The following is a 24,623-nucleotide window of genomic DNA, read 5'->3' on the forward strand; positions in this document are numbered from 1 at the left end:
ATAGGCTGTTGTTGTTGTTTTTTTTAAAAAAAGATTCCAATACATTTTTCTCCTCACTTTAAACATTACACACACACACACACACACACACACACACACACACACACACACCCCTTTCCGTTACTTTTAAATGTTTTCCCAGGTGCAAGGGCACTCCCAATTCATGAGCATATTCTCATGCTGCTGGGGAATGCATATAAATTGACTCATAACTGCAAGAGAGGGACCAATTGCCTGCATCATTTTCATGAAACAGGAGAAGATTTGGTTACTGTGGGAAAACCTATGAGATTGCCCAGGGGTCTTTGCAATGTTCTCAAAGCAACATCTCGTCCAGCTTTTCACACAATTAATAGAAAAATTTAAAAGCATCAGAGTAAAAGAAGAAACAGAAAGAAAGAAAGAAAAAAAAAAGGATGGAGAAAGCACATTCAACTGAAAATTTTCTTTCCTTCCTGGTCCTTGACGAAAAAAAGCAGCAACTATATGGGTGGTCACAAAAGTATTAAAAATGAAGAAAGCAAGAAACAGTCTCCTTCAGCACTATTATTAATTTTATACAGACTACTTTTAACCCACTTAATGCATTCACTTAAGCCTATGGAGAAGGAAAAGCATTTGTTTTTACTCGGCTTAAGTAGAGAGTATGTTGTTTTAGCAAGTGCCAGTGTAATAATAAAACCATAATGGTGACTGAAATTTGTTCATTTAGAGGATAAGAACTGATCCCCAAAGTAAATACCTCTGACTCACCCACCTGATCTGGGTTTTAATTCACACAAGATCCCACTTCTTTGTATATGAAGGAAACCAGTAAAGATCTCTTAATTTATGGAGCTGCACAGCATTTTTTCCTATAAAAATCCAAGGTGTTCTTCCAATGCTCTTGTTCTCACATGAACATTCATCGAAGAGGTCACTAAAAATAAGCCTTTGTACTACAGCAAACAACGTGCTATGCATCACAATGTTCACCATAGTTCTGTTCTGAACACTACACAGATCCTTAGAGAAAGTAGTTCTGTTCTGAACTCCACACAAATCCTTAAAGAAAGTACATTACAGTTCAGTTCTAGTTTATTTTTTCATTCTGGATCCTATTCACTTTTGAAATTTCTGCAAAGTACATTCTGACAAGTGCTCATCATGGTTTAATACCTTGCTGTTGCTGAGCATCATACATGCGAATCTCAAAGAGCGGTGGGCGCTCGTTGCGCAACAGTGTAACAGCCTTGGTATTCTGGTCCAAACGAAAGATGCTACCACTTCGGTACTCTGTCCAGAAGAGGAAATGGTCATAGTGGCACAACCCAAAGGCATGACTCAACTCGCTTCCATCATAAACCATCTGCCGCAGGAGAAAGATAAAGACAAATAGAATATTTAAGACAAGCAATCACTTAACCACCAACATTTTTGAAATGCATCTTTTCTGAGAGCATTGCCATAGGACAGTGGTGGCGAACCTATGACACGGGTGCCAGAGGCGGCACTCAGAGCCCTTTCTGTGGGCACAAGCGTGCGCCATCGCCCCAGTCCTAGGCCTTCAGATGGGTTTTATAAAACCTTTTCGCTTTAGGCCTCTGCCACCGTGTACACACAAAAAGAAGGTTCAATCAATCAGTCAATTTCAACTTCTCGCGGGAAAAAAAAAAGATCTTGCAAAGTTGGAATTGATTGATTGAACTTTTTAATCCCACCCAGTCTGCTGTTACCACCACAGCCACGCCCACCCAATGGACCATACCCACCTGGCACCCGATGATGCATAAGTGGGTTTTGGGTTGCAGTTTGGGCACTCGGTTTCTAAAAGGTTCGCCATCACTGCCATAGGACCAAAGCAATGGGTGAAGGTTGGGAAAAGAGAGAGGGAGATATAAATAAAAAATATGAAAGAAAGAGGGGGGGAAGAGAGGGGGGAAAAACTAGTTTGGTCTAGTGGTTAAGGCACCAGGCTAGAAAGCTGGAGTCTCTGAGTTCTACTCCCGCTTTAGGCATGAAAGCCAATTGAGTGACCTTGGGCCAGTCACTCTCAGTCCAACTTATCTTCCAGGATTGTTGTTGTGGGAAAAATAGGAGGAGGAAGGTGTGTGTTGGATATGTTCGCCACCTTGAGTTGTTTACAAAAATAATAAAGGCAGGATATCAATAAATAAAAATAAATATTGCAAGGAAGAAGAACTGCCCCTGAAATGGTCAAACCACTAGCCTAAATGGCTAGGTGTTCTTGTAGCAGCAATCCTAATTTCTGCTGGGATTACAGTGGTGATGCTAATGCCACGTTGATCAAACTTGAGAATTTGTCCCCATTTTTATTTTGGCCTTGAGTCCGTGTCAACACCTGACGACTGGGTGAACACATTCTTGCAGTTTTCTTGGCAAGATTTTGCAAGAGGTTTGCCATTATCTCTTTCCTAGGGCTGAGAGAAAGTAACTGGCCCAAGTCACGCAAGTAGCTTTGCGCCTATAGCAAAGACTAGAACTCACAGTCTCCTAGTTTCTAGCCTGATACCTTAATCACTACCCCAAACTAGCTCTCGAATTCACATTATGTAGATTGCTCACAAACATCAATGAACTCCTGGACTACAAGGGGATCTAAAGCCACAGCATCTCCTTCTTGTGGGATAAAAGGCTTACAAGTTGCCGAAATACCTGCCAAGCATATATTTACCTGGCATGCCAGAGCAAAGAGAAATTATGTTAATTGTTCTTGTAAAAAAAAAAAAAAGTCTAAAGGCAGGACAAATATTGGCCTGAGCAAGCGGGATGTTTCTCGGGACTTACTTGTTTTTGATATATTGGAAATATTTGTACAAGTTTACATAAACCATAAGCCCAACTGTGAACAAAACAGCTGGAAAATAAAAATGCAATTAAAAAGTCAGCATGCTTAAACTGTTTACAATTTTTAGGATGAATAATTTGGAGAGTGTGGGGGTGTGGAAGAGCAGGCTGCTTGAGAAAATTGTAGGCACCTGTGCCGTCTTAGGGCTCTCCCATTTGAGCCTTTTTCCCAGTGTCAGCACAGCAGAGTTGCCAATAAAGCAGCAACCGCTTCACAGGCGTCAGAGGATTATCACCATCCTAAATAAATACTAACAATTGTAAATAGTTCAAACCGTTTCAAAGTGTGTTCATTGCTCTTCCTTTTTGCCTTAAGTACTTTCTACCTATAACCATTTTTGCTTCCTTTGGAAGCTATACACCATCCTAAAGTGAGTGGCTCCAATAATTCAACTGCCTACAAAGGCATTTGAAAAGATATCGATATGGCACTGAGAAAAAAACATATTGGTAGCTGTAAGAATCGTTCCATTTGGGTTCAAGCCCAGAGAGGAACAAGCCCAAAGCTCACACAAAGAACAATTGCAATCAAGAGTGGTAGAAAGAACAACTGGTGTGCAGAAATAAAGACAAAAACTGGCATTGACCTTGCGTTCTGTGCCATCCAGCATGATCATCTCAATCCGATCATAGTAGGCATCAACCCAGTACAACATCTTAGAGGGGATGTCCAGGCTCAGCCCATTAGGCCACAGCACGGTCTTGGAAGTGATGAATACACTGCGATTGGTGCCATCCATCCAAGCCTTTTCTATCTTTCCTCTTTTACTGTCCTTTGGATCTTCTTCCCAATCTGTCCAATACATCCATCTAAGTGAGAAAGACAGGAAAATTAAGGTGTGCAGTTTTTTAAAATTATTATTCCTTTGTTCACCCATAAATAACTGTTTGCTGGTCATTTTCTTAAAAACAGTTCTCTGCATGGACTTAAGTGATCCTCTGCAAATATTTGATCAAGAGGGACATTTTGCAAAAGAATGAAAGTTCAGCCCCATGTCAGCTCTTTCATTTGTGCCTTGATCACAGATTTGGTGTTCAGTTCTTGCTAGTCTGCTTTCAAGAGAAAGTGGTATCAAAGCCATACAGAAACAAGGATATTCTGTCCACCCTTTGAAATCACTGAACAAGATTTTATCATAAAGAGAAGATAAAAGAATAACATATAGGCAGTGTTGCTCAACTGAATATCTAAACATGAATAGTCTACTAATGTATCTTCTAAACACAAGAGAATGGCCACTAAAGGTTGTGCAACAAAATAATATCATCATCATCATCTTCATCACCTTTAAATAGTATCTTCTCCCTAATGTCCCTGTTTCTACTTCCTCAAGTAAATTTTCCTTACTGGGTAGTATCAAATCCAAGATAGCTCCTCCACCTATTCCTTCTTCCACCCAGTGAAGAAGATTGTTAGCAGCACATTTAAGAATTTCTTGGAAGAACTGACTTCTGGGGAAGCAATGGCAGACTTTCTACCCTGGATGAAAGAAGCTTAAGGATTAAAAGAAAAAGGGTTTTGAAACAGCAAAAGGGGTACCAGAATTTTGATTTTGGAAAGTTAAAGGCTAGGTTATAGGGTTAGAGCAGTGGTTCTCAACCTGTGGGTCGGGACCCCATTTGGGGTCGAACGACCATTTCATAGGGGTCGCCAAACAACGCAGTCCGCCATTTTTTCCCCCTTTTCCTTAGCTGTGCTACTCCCTTTTATTCTATTGGCTTTTGAAAGCCAATAAAATAGACTCTCTTGAATAGAGTCTAATTCTATAGGCTTTCAAAAGCCAATAGGAATTGTCTAGGCTGTCTCTGCCCTGCTGAGCCCGCCAAAAGTCCCATTCTGCAAACGGTGCTGCACCAGTTGAATAGTCCTCGACTTACGACCGGTTGGGGGTCGTGGCATTAAAAAGGTTGAGAACCACTGGGTTAGAGGGATTTGAAAGAATATTTCCTGTAGGATATTTCAATTTTTATTAAATATATAAAGATTTTGAAGTTAACTATAAGAAATCCTCCCATGGGATAGTTCTGCTCATTGGAAAATAAGCATACTGATGACTAACCAGAGGATTACAATTAAAGGAGAAGAGACTCAACAAGACAATAGAGCAACACTATTAGACTTTAGAAAGAATTAAGACTGTTTGGGAACTATAACTCAGAGATCACTTACAAGATTGAGACTGTAAAGATGGGTTTAGAAGAGGATATAGAAGAATAGTTTTCTTTAACTGGATAAGAGAGAAGCTGATTTGAATGTGAATTTGAAAATGGATTTTAAAAAGCCAAACTACAAGAGTGATATGGAAAAGGATGTCACAACGGATTTACACTTGAAACCGGCTAATGTCTTAATAACTAAAGAAATAATAAATCAGAAGAATTATTTGGAAAATCTTCTTATCTTGGCTTTACAAAGGGGACGCGTTAAGCTACCGAAGTTGTTTCTAAAAGGAGACAAAAAGAAAATGAGAAGAAATCAACGTGGGAAAATTATTTGATATGATTAAAGATCGAGCTTTAACAAAAATTAAAGGAAGAAATATAAAGTAAACTTATTTGACCAAGGTTAAATATACATGTGGTAGTTTCCGGTAGCAATTAAGAGAATATCTTTTTGACCAAGTCTGTTAATAAATAAGGAGAGATTTTTGTTGTTGTTTTGCTTCATATCTTAAAGGTAGTGATCAGTTGAAATACAAGATGGATTTAACTAAGGTTAAATACATAAACATACAACCACATAAACAGACTCAAACACACACAGTATTTCTGCCAGTTTTTAACAGATGTTTTCTAATTAGGACTGAATGATGAGCATTTATAGTTTGATTATTAAGGGATGAAATATGGGAAGAAGAGAACTTTTTTAACTGAAATATTAGTGAATATTATACTTGTCTTGGAGAAAGGGAGAAGTCACATACACACAACACACACATTCATATTGTTTTTTATCTCTTTGAATTTCTCTTTTTCTTTTCTTTATTTTTTGTATTAGTTTTTAATCTCTGTATTTGTAAACTTTAATAAGATTATTTTTAAAAACAGAATTTCCTGAAAGAACCATAATGGCAGAGGTTGTTTCCTGCGCAGCCCCAAGCTTGCCTGCCTGCTATAAGAGAGATGGATTCTTTTTCTGACAAGGGGAGATTTAGATCAGAAAAAAAACATGCATGCCCATTTAGCAATCTTTCACAGATGCATTTAATTATAAAGAAAATAAAGTTATGGGAGATCAAGCATGGGCTTCCCAGCATAATGTAGTAATGTGGTCCTAAATTACCCTCTTGTCTTCTGTCCCATTTTTCTTGTCACTGTTATGTACTGCCCGCACAATCATATAATTGAATGATTTAGACCTTTTCCAAGCTTATGTTAAGGCACACATAAAAGTGTAAATTATAAAGATTACAGTAGCATAAAAACCTCTGGAGACAGAATTCCATTAGAAGAAGAATGAGGATAAAAATATCATACATGAATATTAGAAAGCTGGAAAGTAAAAGCAATGGAAATCTGCATAATAGATGCCTTGCTTGCTTGAGTTTTGCATGATATCTCTAGAATTTACTATTCCTGCAGACACATTCTCCTCCATTTCCCCAAGCAGACTTCCTGATCCCCTTAGGAACCACAGCCAGCAGAGACCCACCCATTCAAGGGATCCACCACAATGGCTCGTGGGTGAATCATCCTTTCTTCAATGAGTGTCTTCCTGGTCTGGGCAGCTTTTTCTAGCCGGGCAACACTGATGGTTTTCTTGGGTCCGTCATCAGTCCAGTAGAGATTGTTCCCCATCCAGTCCACAGCAATGCCTTCTACGTTATGAATGCCTGGAAGAAGTTAAAGTGAGAAGTGTGCTGAACATGATCAAGCCAGGCAGATGAGGATGTGTCACTGAAGGCTGATGTGAACGCAACACAGAGCCATGTGCTTTGTTATTAAGATCACTACTGAAACTGAAAAGTCACGACAGATACACTCATAGCACCTTATTATCTGTCAGAAGTTCAGTGGCAGAAATCAGTCTTCAGGTTTGTACCTACAAACATTATAAGGAATTTAAGAAGCGTTTAGAAAAAAAAAAGTTGAAACTACACAATGCTGTTCTTTCTGGTGCATAGTGATTGGCTTACATTCAGAATAAAAGTTATGTCCCCAAATCCAAATTTACATATCAAACCCTATTCATTCTATGTCCCATGTGCCACTTTACGGGAAAACACTCTAGCATTTAACATGCTAAGGTAGACATTCAATGAGCAAAAACTTTGCACACGTACCGTCTTTCAGAATTGTTTCCCGATCTGTTCCATCAATTTTCTGTCGGCCAATCAGGTAGCTGGTAGTGTCAGCGAAGTAAATGAAGCTGGTCTCTGCGTGGAAATCAAGGGCTCTGGGGTTCATCAAGTTTTCAATGGGGATCATGTGTTCATCAGGCACTTTGGCTCCCATGTCCATCCCTCGAATGATGCCTGGCCGACCTTTGCCATAGACCAGGAAAAGCTCGTGCTCTGGCTCTGGAAGATAAAGAGAGGAGGAGGAGGAGGAGGAGGAGGAGGTGGTGGTTACATTTGATTTCTACCCAAACTCTGCAAAAAAGCAACATGTCACAATAATAAGTATAAAAACAAAAATGACGGCAAGAAGATAACCCATAAAAAAAATAACAATGACAAGAGGACAACCCATACAAAAAGCCTCTCTTAGACACTCGACTTCAAACGACTCTTTCCAATAAAAATCAGGTGCTCAACCTGGACATGAGGGAATGGAGGCCTCCTCCTCCTTTTCCACTCAGCCACTTGATATTCAATAGTACAGGGCTATTTCTGAATCTGCAGGCTGCAGAAAGCAATAGGACAGGTAACTGAAAAGACAGAGATGCTGGCAAATATAGTGACCCTTCCCCTTTCAGAGAGCACTGTGGGTAACGGTTTAGTAACCGTTCAAAGTTTCAACGGCACTGGAAAAAAGTGACTTATGATCATTTTTCACACTGGTAACCGTTTGGCAGCATCCCCCTGGTCATGTGATCAAAATTCAGACGCTTGGCGACTAGCTCATATTTATGACGGTTGCGGTGTCCTGGGGTCATGTGATCACCTTTGGCGACCTTCTGACAAGCAAAAGTCAATGGGGAAGCCAGATTCACTTTACAGCTGTGTAGCTAACTTTAACAACTGCAGTGATTCATTTAACAACTGTGGCAAGAAAGGTCGTAAAATGGGTCAAATTTCACTTAACAACTGTCTCACCTAGCCACAGAAAGTTTGGGCTCAACTGTGGTCATAAGTCAAGGACTACCTGTACTGTATTGGCAACTCATTTACATTCATTGAAAAACAAAGAATTCAGATAATCAGTTCTGGAAAACACAGATAATAAATAAAAAATGTAGCGTTTCCTATATTCTAAGTCCCAAAACAGTTATCTGGGAGAGAGAGAGAAAACACCTGTAGTTGATCTTTCTTGTTTCAGCATGTGACACATTTTATATCAAGTTGATAGACTGTAGTTCCCCTCATCACCAGGGATCCTGGCTATTGTTTCCCGGGATTCTGTTGTCACTCACATTAAAATAATTGTAACAGCAAGAATAATATTATCATTTAAATTCTAGACAGAAAGAGTAATTTGGCATGATGTGTAAAGTCATATACTCAGTTAGAATTAAATACTCCGATAGCAATATTTGGAATGCTCTGGTTACATTTTGAGAATTGTTATGAGCAAAAAACGAAAGTCAGGTGGGATCAACAGGGCTATAGACATGATTATATTTCCAATGATTTTGGAAATGTCTAAAGCAACACCAGCAAGAAGCACAACTTTGCCCACTTATTTTTTTTTGAACAAAAACTCCATCGTTTATAACAACTTGACAGATATTGAGGCTACTGTGTGGCTAGACTGGCATGGCCAACAAATAACAATTAAAGTCCCCTGTACGAAAATTCCCAGAACTAAGTGAGTAGAGAACTAAGGCCACAGAATCATGCAGGTATATTTTTGAAATCTGAAATTTATTAAAACTTTAGATTGATTAAAAAAGATTATTTGACCCAAGCCAAAACATGAAATTTTTAATATACTAATGGCCAGAATAGCGAGCACAATATTCTTTGCCTTTGCTTTGCTGTTTTGGTCATGGGTTTTTGTTTTTGTTTTTTTTTTTGGGGGGGGAGGGGGGAATCTCTTCCCCTACAGAGGACATTGCTGCTGTTGGAAATTGTTATTACTACTCCAGTGGTATCTGAATTCAAGTGTTTAATGAATAGGCCTTCATGAAAATGCTCCTGTACAGGGTCTCATTCATATTTTATGACTGTGATTTTCTTTCTACAAATCAATAGAGGATCCTCAAATTAAATCTCCTCTGAAGTGCATGAATCTTCAGTATTCTGTTTTCTTTTTTGCTTCAATCCCTACTCCTCTCCTCTCCCCAACTCTTTGTTGAGAGAATCCTTCCCTTCTTGTTTGGAGTGACTCCAGCCCTTCCTTCTACGGCCAGTTCTCACTTATTTCCTCTGTCCCCTTTCCATGCTGAGAAACAGAGGAGTGAACCTGGGAGAAGAAGACTGATCAAGTAACCTAACTCTCATCTCTGCCTGCCGATGATAACAACTGGGTTTGCTAAACACTCTTAGAAACTGAGATAACATTTAAGATATCTTTCAGCTGGGATCATTTTACACTCTTCCCCCCAAAATTAAAATCCATTTCATTTCTGTTCACATCTTTTTATTTTTGTTTTTTTATTGCTCTGATGACAATTTAAAGCAAGACGCCAAGGAAAATGACCCAGTCAAATTGATAAGATTAACACAGATTCCTCTGCAGTTCAGCTGTCTCCCAACCACCACACATTCTCACTTTTGCATGCAACTCACTTTTGCAGGACTTCCCATCACTGCCGAGGCTGAATCCTGACCGGCAGCGGCATGTCCGCGTCTTGTGACTGTTCCCAAGGAGACAGATGTCAGAACAGCCGCCTGGTTTTCCAAACTGGTCCACTTCACAGGCGTGACTCCTCACTAATAACAAAGAACACCCCGGTGTCAGTTCATGTCGACAGGTTATTTATTTCAGTTGTATTCTTTTGTGATATTTAAAGATTGGCAATAAGCAATACAAGGGCATGTAGAGACATCCTTCGTGTTGTACCGTAATTATACAACAGCAGAGAATTAATGCCTAGAGCTGAATTGTTAGAGATATTCTAAGTCAACACCTGTGTGAATTTTAATTTATACATCTATTCATACTATGTTTTATTTATTTAGTGTCTTCACTGTTGACTCCTAGCCACTGTTTGCTTGGCAAGGTTTTTCGGAAATGGTTCGCCTTGCCTGCTTCCTGGGGCTGAGAGTGACTGACCCAAAGTCATCCACCTGGCTTTATGCCAAAGGCAGGGATGCAATTCACAGTCTCCTGGTTTCTAGCCTGATGCTTCAACCACTAGACCAGGGGTAGGCAGCCTTGCCTCTTTTATGACTTGTGGACTTCAACTCCCAGAATTCCTGAGCCAGCCACGAGTCATAAAAGAGCCAAGGTTGCCTACCCCTGCATTAGACCAAACTGGATCTCAACTGAAATATTGCACAATGTTCACAAATTATAAGTTCCTGATTTCAAGATGATTTATAATCGCAGCATCTCCTTCTTGTGGGATAAAAGGCTTAGAAGTTGCCGAAATACCTGCCAAGCATACATTTACCTGGTATGCCAAAGCAAAGAGAAATTATGTTAATTGTTCTTGTAAAAAAAAAAAAAAGTCTAAAGGCAGGGCAAATATTGGCCTGAGCAAGCGGGATGTTTCTCGGGACTTACTTGTTTTTGATATATTGGAAATATTTGTACAAGTTTACATAAGCCATAAGCTTAGTGTTTAGAAACTGTGAACAAAAACAACCGGCAAATAAAAAGTGCAATTAAAAAGTCAGCAAGCTTAAACTGTTTACGATTTTAGGATGAATAATTTGGGGTGTGTGTGTGTGTGTGTGTGTGTGTGTGTGTGTGTGTGTGTGTAAGGAAGAGCAGGCAGCTGGAGAAAATCGCAGGCATTTGTGCTGCCTTCTTTCCTTCCCATTTGAGTCTTTTTTCCCCCCCAGTGTCAGCACAGCAGAGTTGCCAATAAAGCAACAACTCTGACACAGGTGTTGAAGGGAGATGCCTGTTTTGGAGCTTTGTGGCCACAAGCCAATGCAATGCAGCAGCCAAAAGCAAGAAGGTGTTTTTCCTTCAGAGGGAGTGGAGTGAAAAGAGTGAAGTATAGAAGTCCACTAAAACAAAACACAATGTTAAAAAAAAAAAACTAAAGACCTGTACATACGTCATGACCACTGACAGAAAAACAAGAATTTCAGAGAAGGGACTTAGGACAGAATAGGCTTAAGAAAGAAATGTTGATGCCTACTAGTAATAGAGTAATAGGTGATTGTAATATAGGTTAATGAATAGTAGTATCGTAAAATATTATATAGAAGAAGGGTGGGCAATTAATTTTTCCAAAGGGCCACATGTACATTTTTTTTCTCCTAAGCCAACAAAGTAATAACTTACACAGTTAAGATGTGTGATGTAAATTTGGTATGTAAATGTCTTTATAAAATGCAATGTCTTTCTGACATTCAAACTGTTTGTATAGCTGAATATGATTTCTGCCGTAGTGCATAAATGGGTTGAGTCTGAAAGAATATGACTGAACTAAAGCCACATGGGATCTTGTGGCAGTAGAGACATTGGGGCCAAAAATTTCTGCTTTGTTCCTCACTTTCTTAATCATAAACTGAAAAGAAAATTTCATGGAAAAATATGAATAAATCCCTTAGTACTTCAACATCATGTAGAAAAAAGGATATTTGCATATATCGGAGCATCTCAAAAGCAGAAACTTCCATATACTTTGGGTGTGCAATAATATTCTTTGATTCACCTACTAGGCTGATGTAGATAGTTATCTTGGTTCACCTGCAATAAATATGTTCCTCAAGTTTAAATGCCTGGAAAGATGACTTGTTAGAATATTGTTGGATAATTCTTGCGGGGGGGGGGGGGCTGACTGAGGTTTCCAGTTCCAGAGATCTGGTTTCAGAAAATGGCCAAATCACCCCAAGATCAGACAGGCCGCTATGTTCTGCAGGACCAACACAATGTTCTTCCTGGAATTCCCTGCAAAGTTTTCTCCCCAGAACGGAACAATTTGCACATGCCCAGAAAATTCTCACAAAACTCAGCTCCCACTAAATCTAGAGAAGAAGAATGCAAATTAGACTTTCAAAATCCTAGTTAATCAGCAGCAGTCCCCAAGAATATTTGCTGCAACACTACTTAAGAGTTTCCTGACAGGCAGCAATAAAAAGACTTGCTATCTTAAACATTAACAGGAATTTAATGCAGGTTTATTCTGATTATTGTTTCACTTTTCTTCACAGGTCAAGATTCCTAGAAAATGTAAGGAATAAAGCTGATGAGGCAGGAACCCAAATTTCCCAGATGAGACAGAATCATTACGCCAGGGGTCTTCAAACTTGGCCCTTTTATGACTTGTGGAGTTCAACTTCCAGAATTCCTCAGCCAGCATGTCTGACTGAGGAATTCTGGGAGTTTGAAGTCCACAAGTCATAAAAGGGCCAAGTTTGAAGACCCCTGCATTATGCAAACACTGAGTGGTTACATCCCAATTTCGAGGTCAAAAAGAGAGCAGTCAGAATTTCCATTGACCCAAAGAATGGTTTTTGCATGTTCCAGATAGAGTATCTTCTATGTGCACATAGTTTCTTTCTTATCCATAGTAAAATAACTAAACTAGCTGTATCACCTCTGTGAAGCAAGTTCTCAAATATGGAATAAAACAGTCTGGACAATCTTGAGTTACATTATTGTGTCTGAAGCTACCAAGAGTCAGAATGATATTGGCAACACACAAATTAGGCAGAGAGAGTCTAACAATAAGGATGTTTAGGACTAGAGCCTTATTGTAGCGTGAGTCTTTAGGATATTTAAACTCATTCTTAAAATCTTCACCACAACCAAATACATTCTGTTTAACAAAATCCATCTGTCACTTAGCTAACCTCATTAAAATGTTGCAGTTATAAGCTGAGGCTACTTTTTCCAAAGCCAAAGTTTTTGTTTTTGAGCTTTGGTATTATATTCTTGAATTCCCTTTTTAAGGTCATAGCTTGGAACAACCAAAGAAGCACTGAAGATGGACGATCCGGATGACTACACTATAACAGGACCATTTGGTTGAGTTGGGCAGCTATAGAAATTGAATGACCACATAAACAAACAGAAACAAGAATGTACAGTAATGGCTCTGATCACCACATGTCTAGCTATTAGTATTATCCTCTCTTGAATTAAAATTATTATAGATAATCCTGCCAAACATATTTTGGTTTATAATTCTAGGTAATTGCACTGCAACAGAGGAATATTCTGAATGGACATAGTGATCCTTAACTATAACCATCTGCCTACGAAGACGTACATATTGCAGAACAGCTGTTCTAAAACTGTCATGAAAAAAGTCTCCTACCATTTTATTCAGATCAACATACCGTATAATAGAGGTTCCATGAAAACAGAAGGGAGGTCCAGAGCATCAGGAAAGCAGAGTGATAAAGACTTCTCTATACCAGTGGTCCCTAACCTTTTGGGCATCAGTGTTTCGCATGCTGCAAACAAATCCCATCACAGTTTTTCCCTTATCCCCAAACATTATAGACTTCCCTTATCTACCTTTGGGTTGCCGTCGCTGGTGATAGACATGTAGAGCTCCACCTTTGTCCACCCGTGTTACCACTTGGAAGTCGCTACTGTTGAAACGATTGACCCGGATGACGCTAGTTTTCTGCTGAGTATTGGCGTTATCAGAATTGGTGGCATACAGGTAGTTCTCAAAGACAGTCAATCCGTAGAGATGCTCTATCTACAAACAACAAATGTGGCTTTAAAAAACTGATGGAGACTAATTGGGTAGAAATGAAGCTCTGTTTCCAAAACATTACAATTTAGATTCAAAAAAAAAAAAAAGGACCTGGTAGTCTTTTCAAATTCTATTGATGCTCTATATTGTTTATAATCCCTCTGTCACAAGCTCCCATCATTCCACAATCCTCTGAGACAGATACGGCTAAAAATTGAACTTTACTGCTAAGCAAGAACTGGATATTCTCTGAACTAATCTTTATCCATTATAGCGTACTAGGTTTTCCTAACAGTGTATGTGAAAAGAGATACCTATTGTATAATAGAATAACAATGTTGGAAGGGACCTTGGAGATCTTCTAGTCCAACCCTCTACTCAAGCAGGGAACCCTAAGAGATTGTTGTCCGATCTCTTCTTTAAAATCTCCAGTGTTGGAGCACCCACAACTTCTGGAGTCAAGTTGTTCCACTGATTGATTGTTTTCACTATAAAAATCAACTCATCAGCTCCTTAGTGCCTATAGCCTCAATATCAAGACCAACAATCTTGGTCCATTAGCTTTGGACCATCCCCATCAAACTAAGACAGCATGATGAAGGACTGTGAAAGCCGTATCACAAAACATTTGGAAAACACTTCTTTTTTTATTTATCTATTTCTTCAGAATCCTACTCATCAGGCTATAATTACGCCACAACATTGGGACTGCATACCCAATACAACTTGAAGTCCTGCCAATGATATGATAAGAGAGGAATGTATCAGGTAGCTCAAGAGCTACACATAAGAGTGTCATATTCCACAAGATCCATGTCCCTTGATCCAAACTGCACTCACCAAAATGCCCTGGATAATTGTATGTCGATTTTTTCCTTCATAGTCCACAACTTCAATGTAGTCAAGGTAAGCATCAGCCCAATAAACAAGCCGATTGACCAAGTCCAAGGTGATACCATGGGGGAAGACAATTTTGGTGTCCACCAGTTTTGTACGGTTCTGCCCATCCATATCACAGCGTTCCACCTTTGGTATCTGTCCATAATCAGTGAAGAAAAGCTTCCTAAAAAGTGAGGAGGAAAGACATGAGATACTCTCCAAATATAAATGAAAAGTAAAGGAGATGCATAAAATAAATAAGGGGGACTAGCAGTATCATTATATAACTAGTTTTATTAATGAAATCATTTATAAAACTATAAAAATATACATATATGAATGCTAGGGATTGCCACTATATACATGTGGAAAATATGTGTCTGCATATAAGCTATCTCTGAATAGATGTAATGGGAACTGATAATATCTTGGTGTGTCAAAATCCAATGTGCAGTTTCAAACTGAAGCTGGTTTATTTTCTATAGGCAACAGTGATACATGTACAACTCGGCTTTTATTTCTTGTTTCTCTGTCTCTCTCCCTCCTTTTTCACAGACTAAAGCCTCTCCCCCAAAAATCCCCACCAAAATTAAACAATTGAAAGTGTTATATAAGTTAAATAAATTAAAAAAAAACCTCTCACAAATCAATATATAGAGAATGGATCCTTGCCTATGCTTTGCTTCTTCTCCTTCTGTTAGAACTCTGACTTCTGTTTTTCTCCAAACTCTGGTCGAATGTATACATTGTTCCTAAGCAGTAGCAGTGATGTGTGTGTGTGTGTGTGTGTGTGTGTGTGTGTGTGTGTGTGTGTGTTTTCCTAATTTATGCATATAGTAACACATTCATTCTCGACTCTGTTTTCAGACCTAACATCTACAGTAGTTTTCACCCCTCTCTTTGGGGTGCGTATATGTGTGTGTGTGAAACACTAAGCATGCAAACAGGTTTAAAATAAATGGAAACTGGGATACGGGCTTGTATCTATCTAAAGAGAGGAAATCTGAACAACTCTACAAGGCAACTGCTGAGGATGGAAATTATTTAAATTCCCATTTAATAGTACAGAAGCAGAATTCTATTCTGAATGGCGTTATTTCACACATACTGGGAAGAACTTCCGTTTTTCCTCAGATGTGAACATCATGAGGTAGATTGTGTGAGTTTTACAATACCCAGGCTTTAATTAAACCACCCATGAAATCTCTGGATTGCAAAGTCTTTAATTAAACACAGAAAAACAAAAAAGTCTCGTGCACTTCCATTTCTATGGAAGCATATCAAAAATGCACTGCTGGGCTTCCTGTGTAAATTGGAACTCTACAGTACTCGGTTGGACTTTTTGATTAAAGGCAGATAGGACACAGCTGAAAAGGAGAACTGACTTCAAAGCTATTCTATCTACCAGTGGGCCATGATCCTTCAAGTCATATCTGGAGCATATGCATATTCCCCAAGGGCTGCCAGGGCAAGAATTTTCTTCCAACTAGTACTTTTAGAGCAGACTTCTTCAATGTCGTGTCCTTTAGATGGGTTGGCCTGACAACGTCCAGGGACTGCAGCCAAAATTTATGCTGGCTGGTAATTCTAGGACCTGTATGCCAAAATATCTGGAGGCAGCAGGGTGGGCGCTTAAATAATACGCTTGCGTATTTGTGTTTTTTAATTACTGGTGGGACAGAGCTGCTTTGTACAAGGCTTCACGGAAGTCAGGGAATTATCAGAGAATTATCCACTCAGGTGGTAGAGCTAAGGCTTTGGAAGGGGGGGAAATGCTATAGCTCCAGCCGCCTTCAGCTACTAAAGAATTAAAAATAGATTAAACTGCATTTTGTGAAAACCAATTTTTCATATTTAATATGCAAATACCCTTTATATGCAGGGAAAGCAAGTTACATACTAATTTTTTTAAAGCTTGTCTGCAGTTGGGTGTGAAGTCCTTATAATAAACCTACCTTTATTGCTTTGTAGTTTAAAAATCTAAGCAGCCCAAATCATATGTTCCAACTGGAAAGAAGTCCTATTGAATCCAGTGGGGTTTTATTTCTAGCTGCTGAGATTACAACCTTATCCAGAGACCAATTGCCTTGCTTCTCTGTTCTGCAGGCTGCAATCCTGCACTCATCCATTGGGGAGCAAGCTCCATGAATTTCATTATCAGCAGATGTGTCAAGTCATGCTTTTAGCATTTGGGAGTTGGCTAGCAAGGTTCTCAGGGAAGAAAGGAAAGTAGAACAGGACTTTTTGGTTGATCCACTCCAGAAGGCAAGCCATCCAGCTTCCATAAGCAACAATTAAAATGAAATTGCTATAGCCAACAGCCAGAGAAAAGTAAAAAGTAGCTACCCTTTGTCTCCCCATGACTAAAATTTAGGAACACATTCAAAGAAGGGTGTTTGTAGCAAAAAATGAGTTAAGAGAGAAAAAGACAAAATAAACACTAGATGGCAGTCAATGGTGGGTACATGAGGCCATTTCCAAATACTGCTATCTTTTAGGCTGCAACTGGGAAAAAAAAACCCAGCAAATTCAGAAGGGGGCCTCTTGAATATTAAGTACCTACAGAACAATAAGACTGAAACAGAATGCTGCAAATATATAGGCATACATGCGTTGTATGTAGAGTGACAATGTCTTTGGGAACAAAATCTCAGAAGGCAGATAATTACAACCATGTAGATGTGGACCTCGCATTTAGCATAATAAAATACTGAAGAAATGCATCAAAATGCAATTATTCTGAATGTCTTTCCCATCGCCTCATTATTCTCTCTTCCTCCTGTCCTCCCTTGCCCTTTCATACACAATGGCCTACACTTCTTCTATCAAGAAGGCCATAGCTGAATTGAAAGAATCTACTTGTGAATAAACATGTTTGAACCCTAACCATATATGGTTGGACAAGGCACATATGGACAAAAAGTCCAATTGTACCTCATGGGCTAATAAGAGAAGTAAAAAAAAATCCAGACAATCAGGATTTGAATTGGAAAAATTGTAATGTGATAGTTAAATACATTCCCTGAACCATTTGCACTGTTATCACCACCCATCTTCAAACTGGTTCTCAAAGGTACACCTGCATAATAAAATATGTTTCTAGATCATCAGAGTACAGAGGAGGGGAAAGCACTGAGGGAAGGAGTAAAAATATAGTAATAATAAATTCATAACAATTGATGTAACCAAGAATTGTATTGTAGTGCCAGAGATACTGGTCTTATTCTGCCTTATGGCAGGACCAATCCTGGTAGTGAGTATTGCACAGGCCATAGAAGTGGTGCTGTTGTTCCTTTAGCAAAGAGCTGGCTTATGACAGCCTAATTTATGCAGACAAATGCAAAGCAGACTAAAGATTAATGAGATTTTCAGGATTAGTTTAGAAAGTACCACAGGCTAGTGGAAATGCTGTTTAAGGTGAGACGGAAATTCATGAGAGAATTGATGTTAATTGAGTCTTCAGAACAAATCTGAAGGAAGTATGGTAGCTTTATGTGCAAAGGAAGTGCAGGTTTCCATCACAGAGTACTGCTAAACAAAAGCAGAAACAGGTAAGTGGGAGAACCAAACAAATGAAGTCATGATGCAGAAACTTTTCCATGGACATAAAAAGATATCATCAATTAACCTTTGGCTGTAGATGAACATCGTGTGTGGGTGCTTGTATGTACATAGTACTGCAACATTCTGGCACAAAGAACGGGCAATCCCTAGATGTATTCAAATTAGTATCAGCTACAAACAATGTTGAGTTGATTGAGAGACTTAATAATGACTAATACTTCTTGTACAAGATGACTTTCCTGTTCTCTTTCTCCCTCTTTTTTTTTAAACAAAACAGCTCTTCAAATATGCAGCCACCCATAGATACATTGCCCATACAGTAATGTGCCACACTTTCTATGTCACATCAACATTTTCAATTGTACCAAGTATGAGTCAACATTCAAATGTTTCCCTATTACCTCCTTCCTCTTTCCATTAACATGTCACCAAAGGCAAAGAGCTGACTATAGTGATTCCACTTGCCAAGGAATACAAGGGTCAAATGCAATTGATCCCTGCATCCAATATGCAAGAAACACTCCTTATTAAACCTCTGGCCTTAGAGATTGTGCAGGAACAGCTTCCAAATGCTGGAAAGCAACCATATATTTCTTTGGCCAATGGATATTATTAGAGATAATTCTGAATAAAATGGGCTACGTGAGAATAGAAGGCTATTGAGATGGCAGATTCGTCTTAACAGACTTTTAAGCAAAAGACAGGTGACCGCTTATCAAGTATCCTGTAGCAATTGGTTTTTTGGGACAGATGTAGATTTAGGAAGAACACAGAATCAGAAGTTTTCTTCATCCAATCCCCTGGATATTATGAAGTACATTAAAGATAAGCCCTATAATCCACCAGCTCTATCACTCACCAAATGATGATTTAAATTGGAAATTATCACTGTTTTCAAAATATAAAATTACTATTCCCTTTGAAACATCTATAACTCTGCTAATTAATTATTTCAGCTAAGATTTCTAATTGCGTGATAATTCAGAAAGGGACACTAAGCAAAAGAAACACTTGCTGTTTTGTAGCAGCTGCTTACCAGATAAATTTGGCACTGACAAGCACTTAAATTAATTATTCAAAGGAGAAAGTGATGATTTTGGAGAAATGGTCAAGCATAAAAAAATGTATTTAGGTATATTTAGGTTTCTACCTGGACAAGATCTTGACTTGAAAATCACTGAGGAAATCCCAATTTGCATCTATTAAACTGTAATTCATATCCTTTGTGTTGCAGCTTCACGGTTTGAATTTTGTAATTTACACCTCTGCCGAACATGACTTTAATAAAATTAACTGATATTAGAAGCATGGCTGAAGCACAAGGTGTGAATAGGCCTGTTTGAATGCTCTGGATATAATAATCCCAAATTTCAAATGAACACAAATTCTCATTTTTGCAATTTCAGTTGGTGAAAGACTTGCTAAAGCTTTCTTATTCTGTCCATCACAAGTTTTTAACTTATCACTGACAATCTCAATTTTGGCATGAGCCATGTATCTGCAATAAGTTTGCCACTCGTCTTTCTGAAACAAGGAACAAAAAATATTTTGCAAAGCAAAACTATTAAGATAACTATAATTTCTACTGTAATTTGCTTCAGGATGTGTCATATATTCATTAACCCGTGATATTGTTATTTCACATTTTTATCTATTAGTCTTGAGGCAAGACAAATAAATTGATAAATTAAGCTGGGAGCAGTGATTATTCTGTAATACCTTTGGGGGCAAGGGAATAAATTACACAGCTGTGTATCCCATTTTCCCTATACACTTCTCTTTTTGGAAAATCATATGAGATGGCTCTGTCCTTATAGCACATAACTTGTAGCCTTGTGGGTATAATAACAACCAAAAGATTGTTTTCCAATAAATGAAGGACACAAGATGGTAGAGGTTTGATTGTTAACATAAATAAGATCAAAAATAAATTCCGGGAAGGGATTAGAGTCACTATCAAAAGATGCAGTATGTCCTTCAGAATGATTTTTTTAAACTATGAGAATTGAGAAAATAGAGGTAGATCAATAGCTATAGCTGGAAAGTAAACAAGTCTGTTGAAATCCAACTCTTTTAAAAAGCAAACTTGAAAAACAAATCATTCCAAAGGTTGAAAATTCCTCTAGGCAGGGAAGATAGCAAGTACATTTAAATTGTGCTGATATCTTTCCAAATGCATCAAAGCGTCCTTGAAAGTTGGTGGGGCTTGCTCCAGTGTTGGAAGCTCCATGCTGTATGGGATAAACAGACTGAAGCTCCAGACAGGCCACCGTATAGTCGCCAGAAGCTGCCACTTGCTAGACAAGGCAGGAGTTATCCTGGCTTCCTAGGGTAATGAGGAGGTTTTGGATACCAACCACAATGCTATCTTAAATATGAGAGAGGAAGGGGGGGGGGAACACAGATGTCTGGGTCTGTTCAGAATAGGAAGATGTCTCCTACATAATCTCAGAGATAAGAGTTTTTCAAAATATTTTCTTAGTAGTTTACTAATTAGCAAATTCATCTCAGCAGCAGTACCCTCCTACACAATATAACTGGCTTTTGGGTTTCCTTAAGATTTCACTGGTTTGCATGCTAAGGTGACCCTGTGTGACTGCAACAGTCCTTCCGTTTCTTTCTGAGATGTTTTCTATGTATCGTCGTATTCTTTTCATAGTTTGTGCAATGAAACACCTATACATAGGTTTCACTGTCCAATGTGAAAATAATTAAATCTACCCTCCTAAACGAGATCTAGATATTGCATTTATTGAAAGAAACTAGAAACATTTTAGGTGAGAAAAATGTTTTATTTCAATATCCAATATCTCAGGGGCTGCCACAAAGAAGAGGGAGTCAAGCTATTCTCCAAAGCGTCTGAAGGCAGGACAAGAAACAATGGATGGAAACTAATCAAGGAGAGAAGCAACCTAGAACTAAGGAGAAACTTCCTGGCAGTTAGAACAATTAACCAGTGGAACAACCTGCCTCCAGAAGCTGTGAATGCTCCAACACTGGAAGTTTTTAAGAAGAGACTGGACAGCCATTTGTCTGAAATGGTATAGGGTTTCCTTCCTGAGCAGGGGGTTGGACTAGATGACCTCCAAGGTCCCTTCCAACTTTATATTAATTATTATTATTACTACTACTACTACTATTACTATTATTACTACTACTACTACTGTTGTTGTTGTCATATTTCTATGTCACCGGAACCCTAGCATAGAAATATTATTGTTGTTGGGTAACAAATGATAAAATATGCAACTGCAATGTAGCTTTTGACTTCTTCTTCTTCTTTAAAAGCAATCATTTGAAGACTGGACTGCCAAAAAATGCTAAACTAAACATTTTCCAGCTCCAATCTTTGGACTGTGGCCATTCCTATTCTCCTACAAAATCTATCTATTGAGAGCTGACTAAGATGGCAAAATAAGACTACAGTATTCTCACTCTCAAAATAGACTGTGAACAATGGCCTTGTTCAGTCTCCCGTTTATTAAACTGTTCTGCTGACTCAAACGATTGAATAGAATTAGGATATTCATGAATGGACACTGATAAGAAGGATCTTCATTGGATCACTCATTCATTCACTGGACTCTGGGCAGCATACTGTATATACTGTAAGTACTATACAAAATGAGTAGCATAATCCAATGTAAATACAACATCTGAAATTGAAAACATTAATTTCTTAATGCAAACTGAAGCCTTAGAACAATATCTGTGTAAATATCTGCAGTGGTCACCACTGCGAGCTAGTCTGACCTCTTTTTAATGGCAGGCTATTATTTGGGATAGCGTGATGTACAGATTTCCTAAGGAAAGGAACCCCATCTCCCTTCAGCCCAGTGAAATTTTGAGATATTGAAAACAGATGCTCCCACTGCATGAGCCTTGGAGAACTGTGCTTAAGCCTCTCTTCCCTAGCAAAGTCAGGATTTGTCTGAAGAGAGAGGTGGTCAGTTTCATCCGTCTGGGTGGAGAAGTAACCCTTATGATTACAAGCCACTACCACGTTCTCAGGTGGAACCAGGGAACTCTGTCACCACTTGCTTGCTGAGATCTTAATCCGGTGGTGAATGGCCAAAACTATGGCCAGGTATGCAAAAGACAACATAGTAAATCACCATAGCTACAAGCTTCAGCCCAAAACAATTTTCTGTTCAGATGGAAGAGCTAGGTCTGGCTTCAGATTCAAGGAGAAGTCCAGAAGGACCCAAGCAGGGCTCCCAGAAATATCACTGTGACCAACAATCAATGTTATTACCATTTTTACTGCCAAATTTCCTACGGTACATCTGCATAGTCACCCACGGTGCTTTGCTATGGAAAACTCCCACTGCTGAACTCCTCTTCAGGTACTTGGGGACAAAAAGCCACCTTTCCCCACAGAAAAGGCAGTAGGTAGAACATCTGATCATTCATCAGATGAAGAAATAACATTCGCACAGAGGAGAGGAGATTTTTTCCAATCCATCCAATTTTTTGCTTTCTTTATCCAGGCTTCCACAATAATTAATTTGACAGAGGAAGGCACAATAATTGTATTCAACATAATACAGATTTCACATTCTTTTGGAGCTGGGAAGCCTAGAGAATGGTTTGTCCTCCAATCAGTAACCCTGTAAACCAGAGGTCCCCAACCTTTTGGGCACCAGGGACCGGTTACCTGGAGAGACGTTTTTCCATGGACTGGAGGGAGCGTGGTTTTGTGTGCTGCCTGCATCCCGCAGATGGGGCTTTGCTTGTTTATGCGGACCAGTTGCTGGCACGCCACGGCCCGGTACTGGTCCACGGACCGGGGGTTGGGGACCCCTGCTGTAAACAATGTGCATAAACTGCAAAATAGTGGACCTACCCCCTTTGAGGTAGGTAGCCCTTATGATCATAATTGGGACTGGAATATCAGTCACCAAGAGGGTCACCACATGACTGGACCCAATTTTATGACGTTTACAATGGGCGTTAAATGAACCACACTTAAATGTCATAAATATATTGATAAAATATGTACACGACCATACCAAAGCAACGAAACCAATTAGGCTGTGTCTATTCCCTATGACCTGCTCTATGCTCTTTTGGGAGTGAAGAGAAGATGGGACAATAGGGAGTGGTGGCTTATATGGACACAGTTCCTGATTTTTCTCCTTCCACGGGCCACTCTTGGACATACAGTCCAAGCACAACAGCTGGGTGAGAGGTGTGACCTGGAGCCAGTGCCATCAATGTCAGAATCCAAGATGAGATCTTATTTGTAGGGCTGATCTGCCTGATATGGCAAGACGAATTGTAAGGCTCGATCTCAGTGTTCTGTGTTACATTTGGGAGAAGTGAAAGAAACCTAGCCTGGTAACTAAACATTCAGACACCAACCAATAAACTTGAGAACAAATCTTCACCCTCATCCTACACCCAAGCTACACATATCTGCCACTACTGCAAGTGAAAGATGATTAATATCTTTAACACTAATGATAGTAAGCCTCGTTTCTAAGATCAAGCTGACACTTCAATACCAAAGATTAATTAGATATCCTATTTAGATGCCAGAGAGAGAGAGAGAGAGAGAGAGAGAGAGAGAGAGAGAGAGAGAGAGAGAGAGAGAGAGGGAGAGAGAGAGATCCTGCCCCCCCCCAAAAAAAAGTCTTGGCAGTTTCTGCCCTTTTGAGTACACTGTAGAAACATTATCTCAAATACGACAAGTAGGCTTATTGGAGGTTTGACAATAAAATTCAGTAATACTCTTTCCTAAACAAAATTTTGAAGGATCAGAGGAAATATACTGTCATAAGTCAGGCAATATGGAGGAAGGTCTTCAAAACACCCAACAGTGACAAATAAAGGAGAGAATGAAAAAGGAGAAAGGAAAAAAAATCAAAGCAAGTATAAAGAAACAAGAAAGGATAATATTCAAAAGAAATAAAAGGTAGTTGCAAACAGAGGGCAGAAAATACTAAGAAACTACTATTTCTGTTCTGATAGGCCAAAAAAAAAAAAAGAATGGAAGAGTCTAACAAGAACAATTCAGCTCTAGGAGGCCTCCAGCAAAAGGAGAGATTCCCGTCAAATGAAAAGCACAGAATGATCTCTGTAATTTCATTTGGAATATGTTACAACCATTTGAACTGCACACAAAACAAAAAAGAGCATGTTGTGGCTATCTGCTTATCAACAGGTACAACTGCTGCTTAAATCAATTCAGCACTTTTCTTTAAAATGGCAATAAAAACGCAAGTGGGAGGGTGAGAACTTAAATATCCACCTATTTTCTCTCTCCTTGGCCCTACAGATGAAATACATTCAAAGATCATGACTCTTAGAGGGATATAAATGGACATTGACCCTTTATGTCATTGAGCTCAACTTCCTGCTTAGTGCAGAAAAACAGATTAAAATATTCCAAACA

General features: G+C 39.0%; 1 protein-coding gene across 1 annotated transcript in view; it reads right to left on the reverse strand.

The window, feature by feature from the left end:
* Nucleotides 1-24,623, reverse strand: part of LOC120318289 (low-density lipoprotein receptor-related protein 1-like) — a gene marked incomplete at its 3' end in the record, with an annotated part of 251,793 nt that overhangs the window by 54,143 nt on the left and 173,027 nt on the right. Inside the window, exons 9-15 of the mRNA XM_039365706.1 lie at nt 14,624-14,846; nt 13,597-13,786; nt 9,741-9,884; nt 7,131-7,367; nt 6,500-6,680; nt 3,435-3,657; nt 1,159-1,348 (exon numbers count right to left, since the gene is read on the reverse strand). Coding sequence (XP_039221640.1) covers nt 1,159-1,348; nt 3,435-3,657; nt 6,500-6,680; nt 7,131-7,367; nt 9,741-9,884; nt 13,597-13,786; nt 14,624-14,846 — 1,388 coding nt within the window. The remainder of the gene's footprint in view (nt 1-1,158; nt 1,349-3,434; nt 3,658-6,499; nt 6,681-7,130; nt 7,368-9,740; nt 9,885-13,596; nt 13,787-14,623; nt 14,847-24,623) is intronic.

This window comes from Crotalus tigris, unplaced genomic scaffold, assembly GCF_016545835.1.
Source record: "Crotalus tigris isolate CLP2741 ecotype Arizona unplaced genomic scaffold, ASM1654583v1 scf7180000020166.501630, whole genome shotgun sequence".
In the NCBI taxonomy this organism is placed as follows: Eukaryota; Metazoa; Chordata; class Lepidosauria; order Squamata; family Viperidae; genus Crotalus; species Crotalus tigris.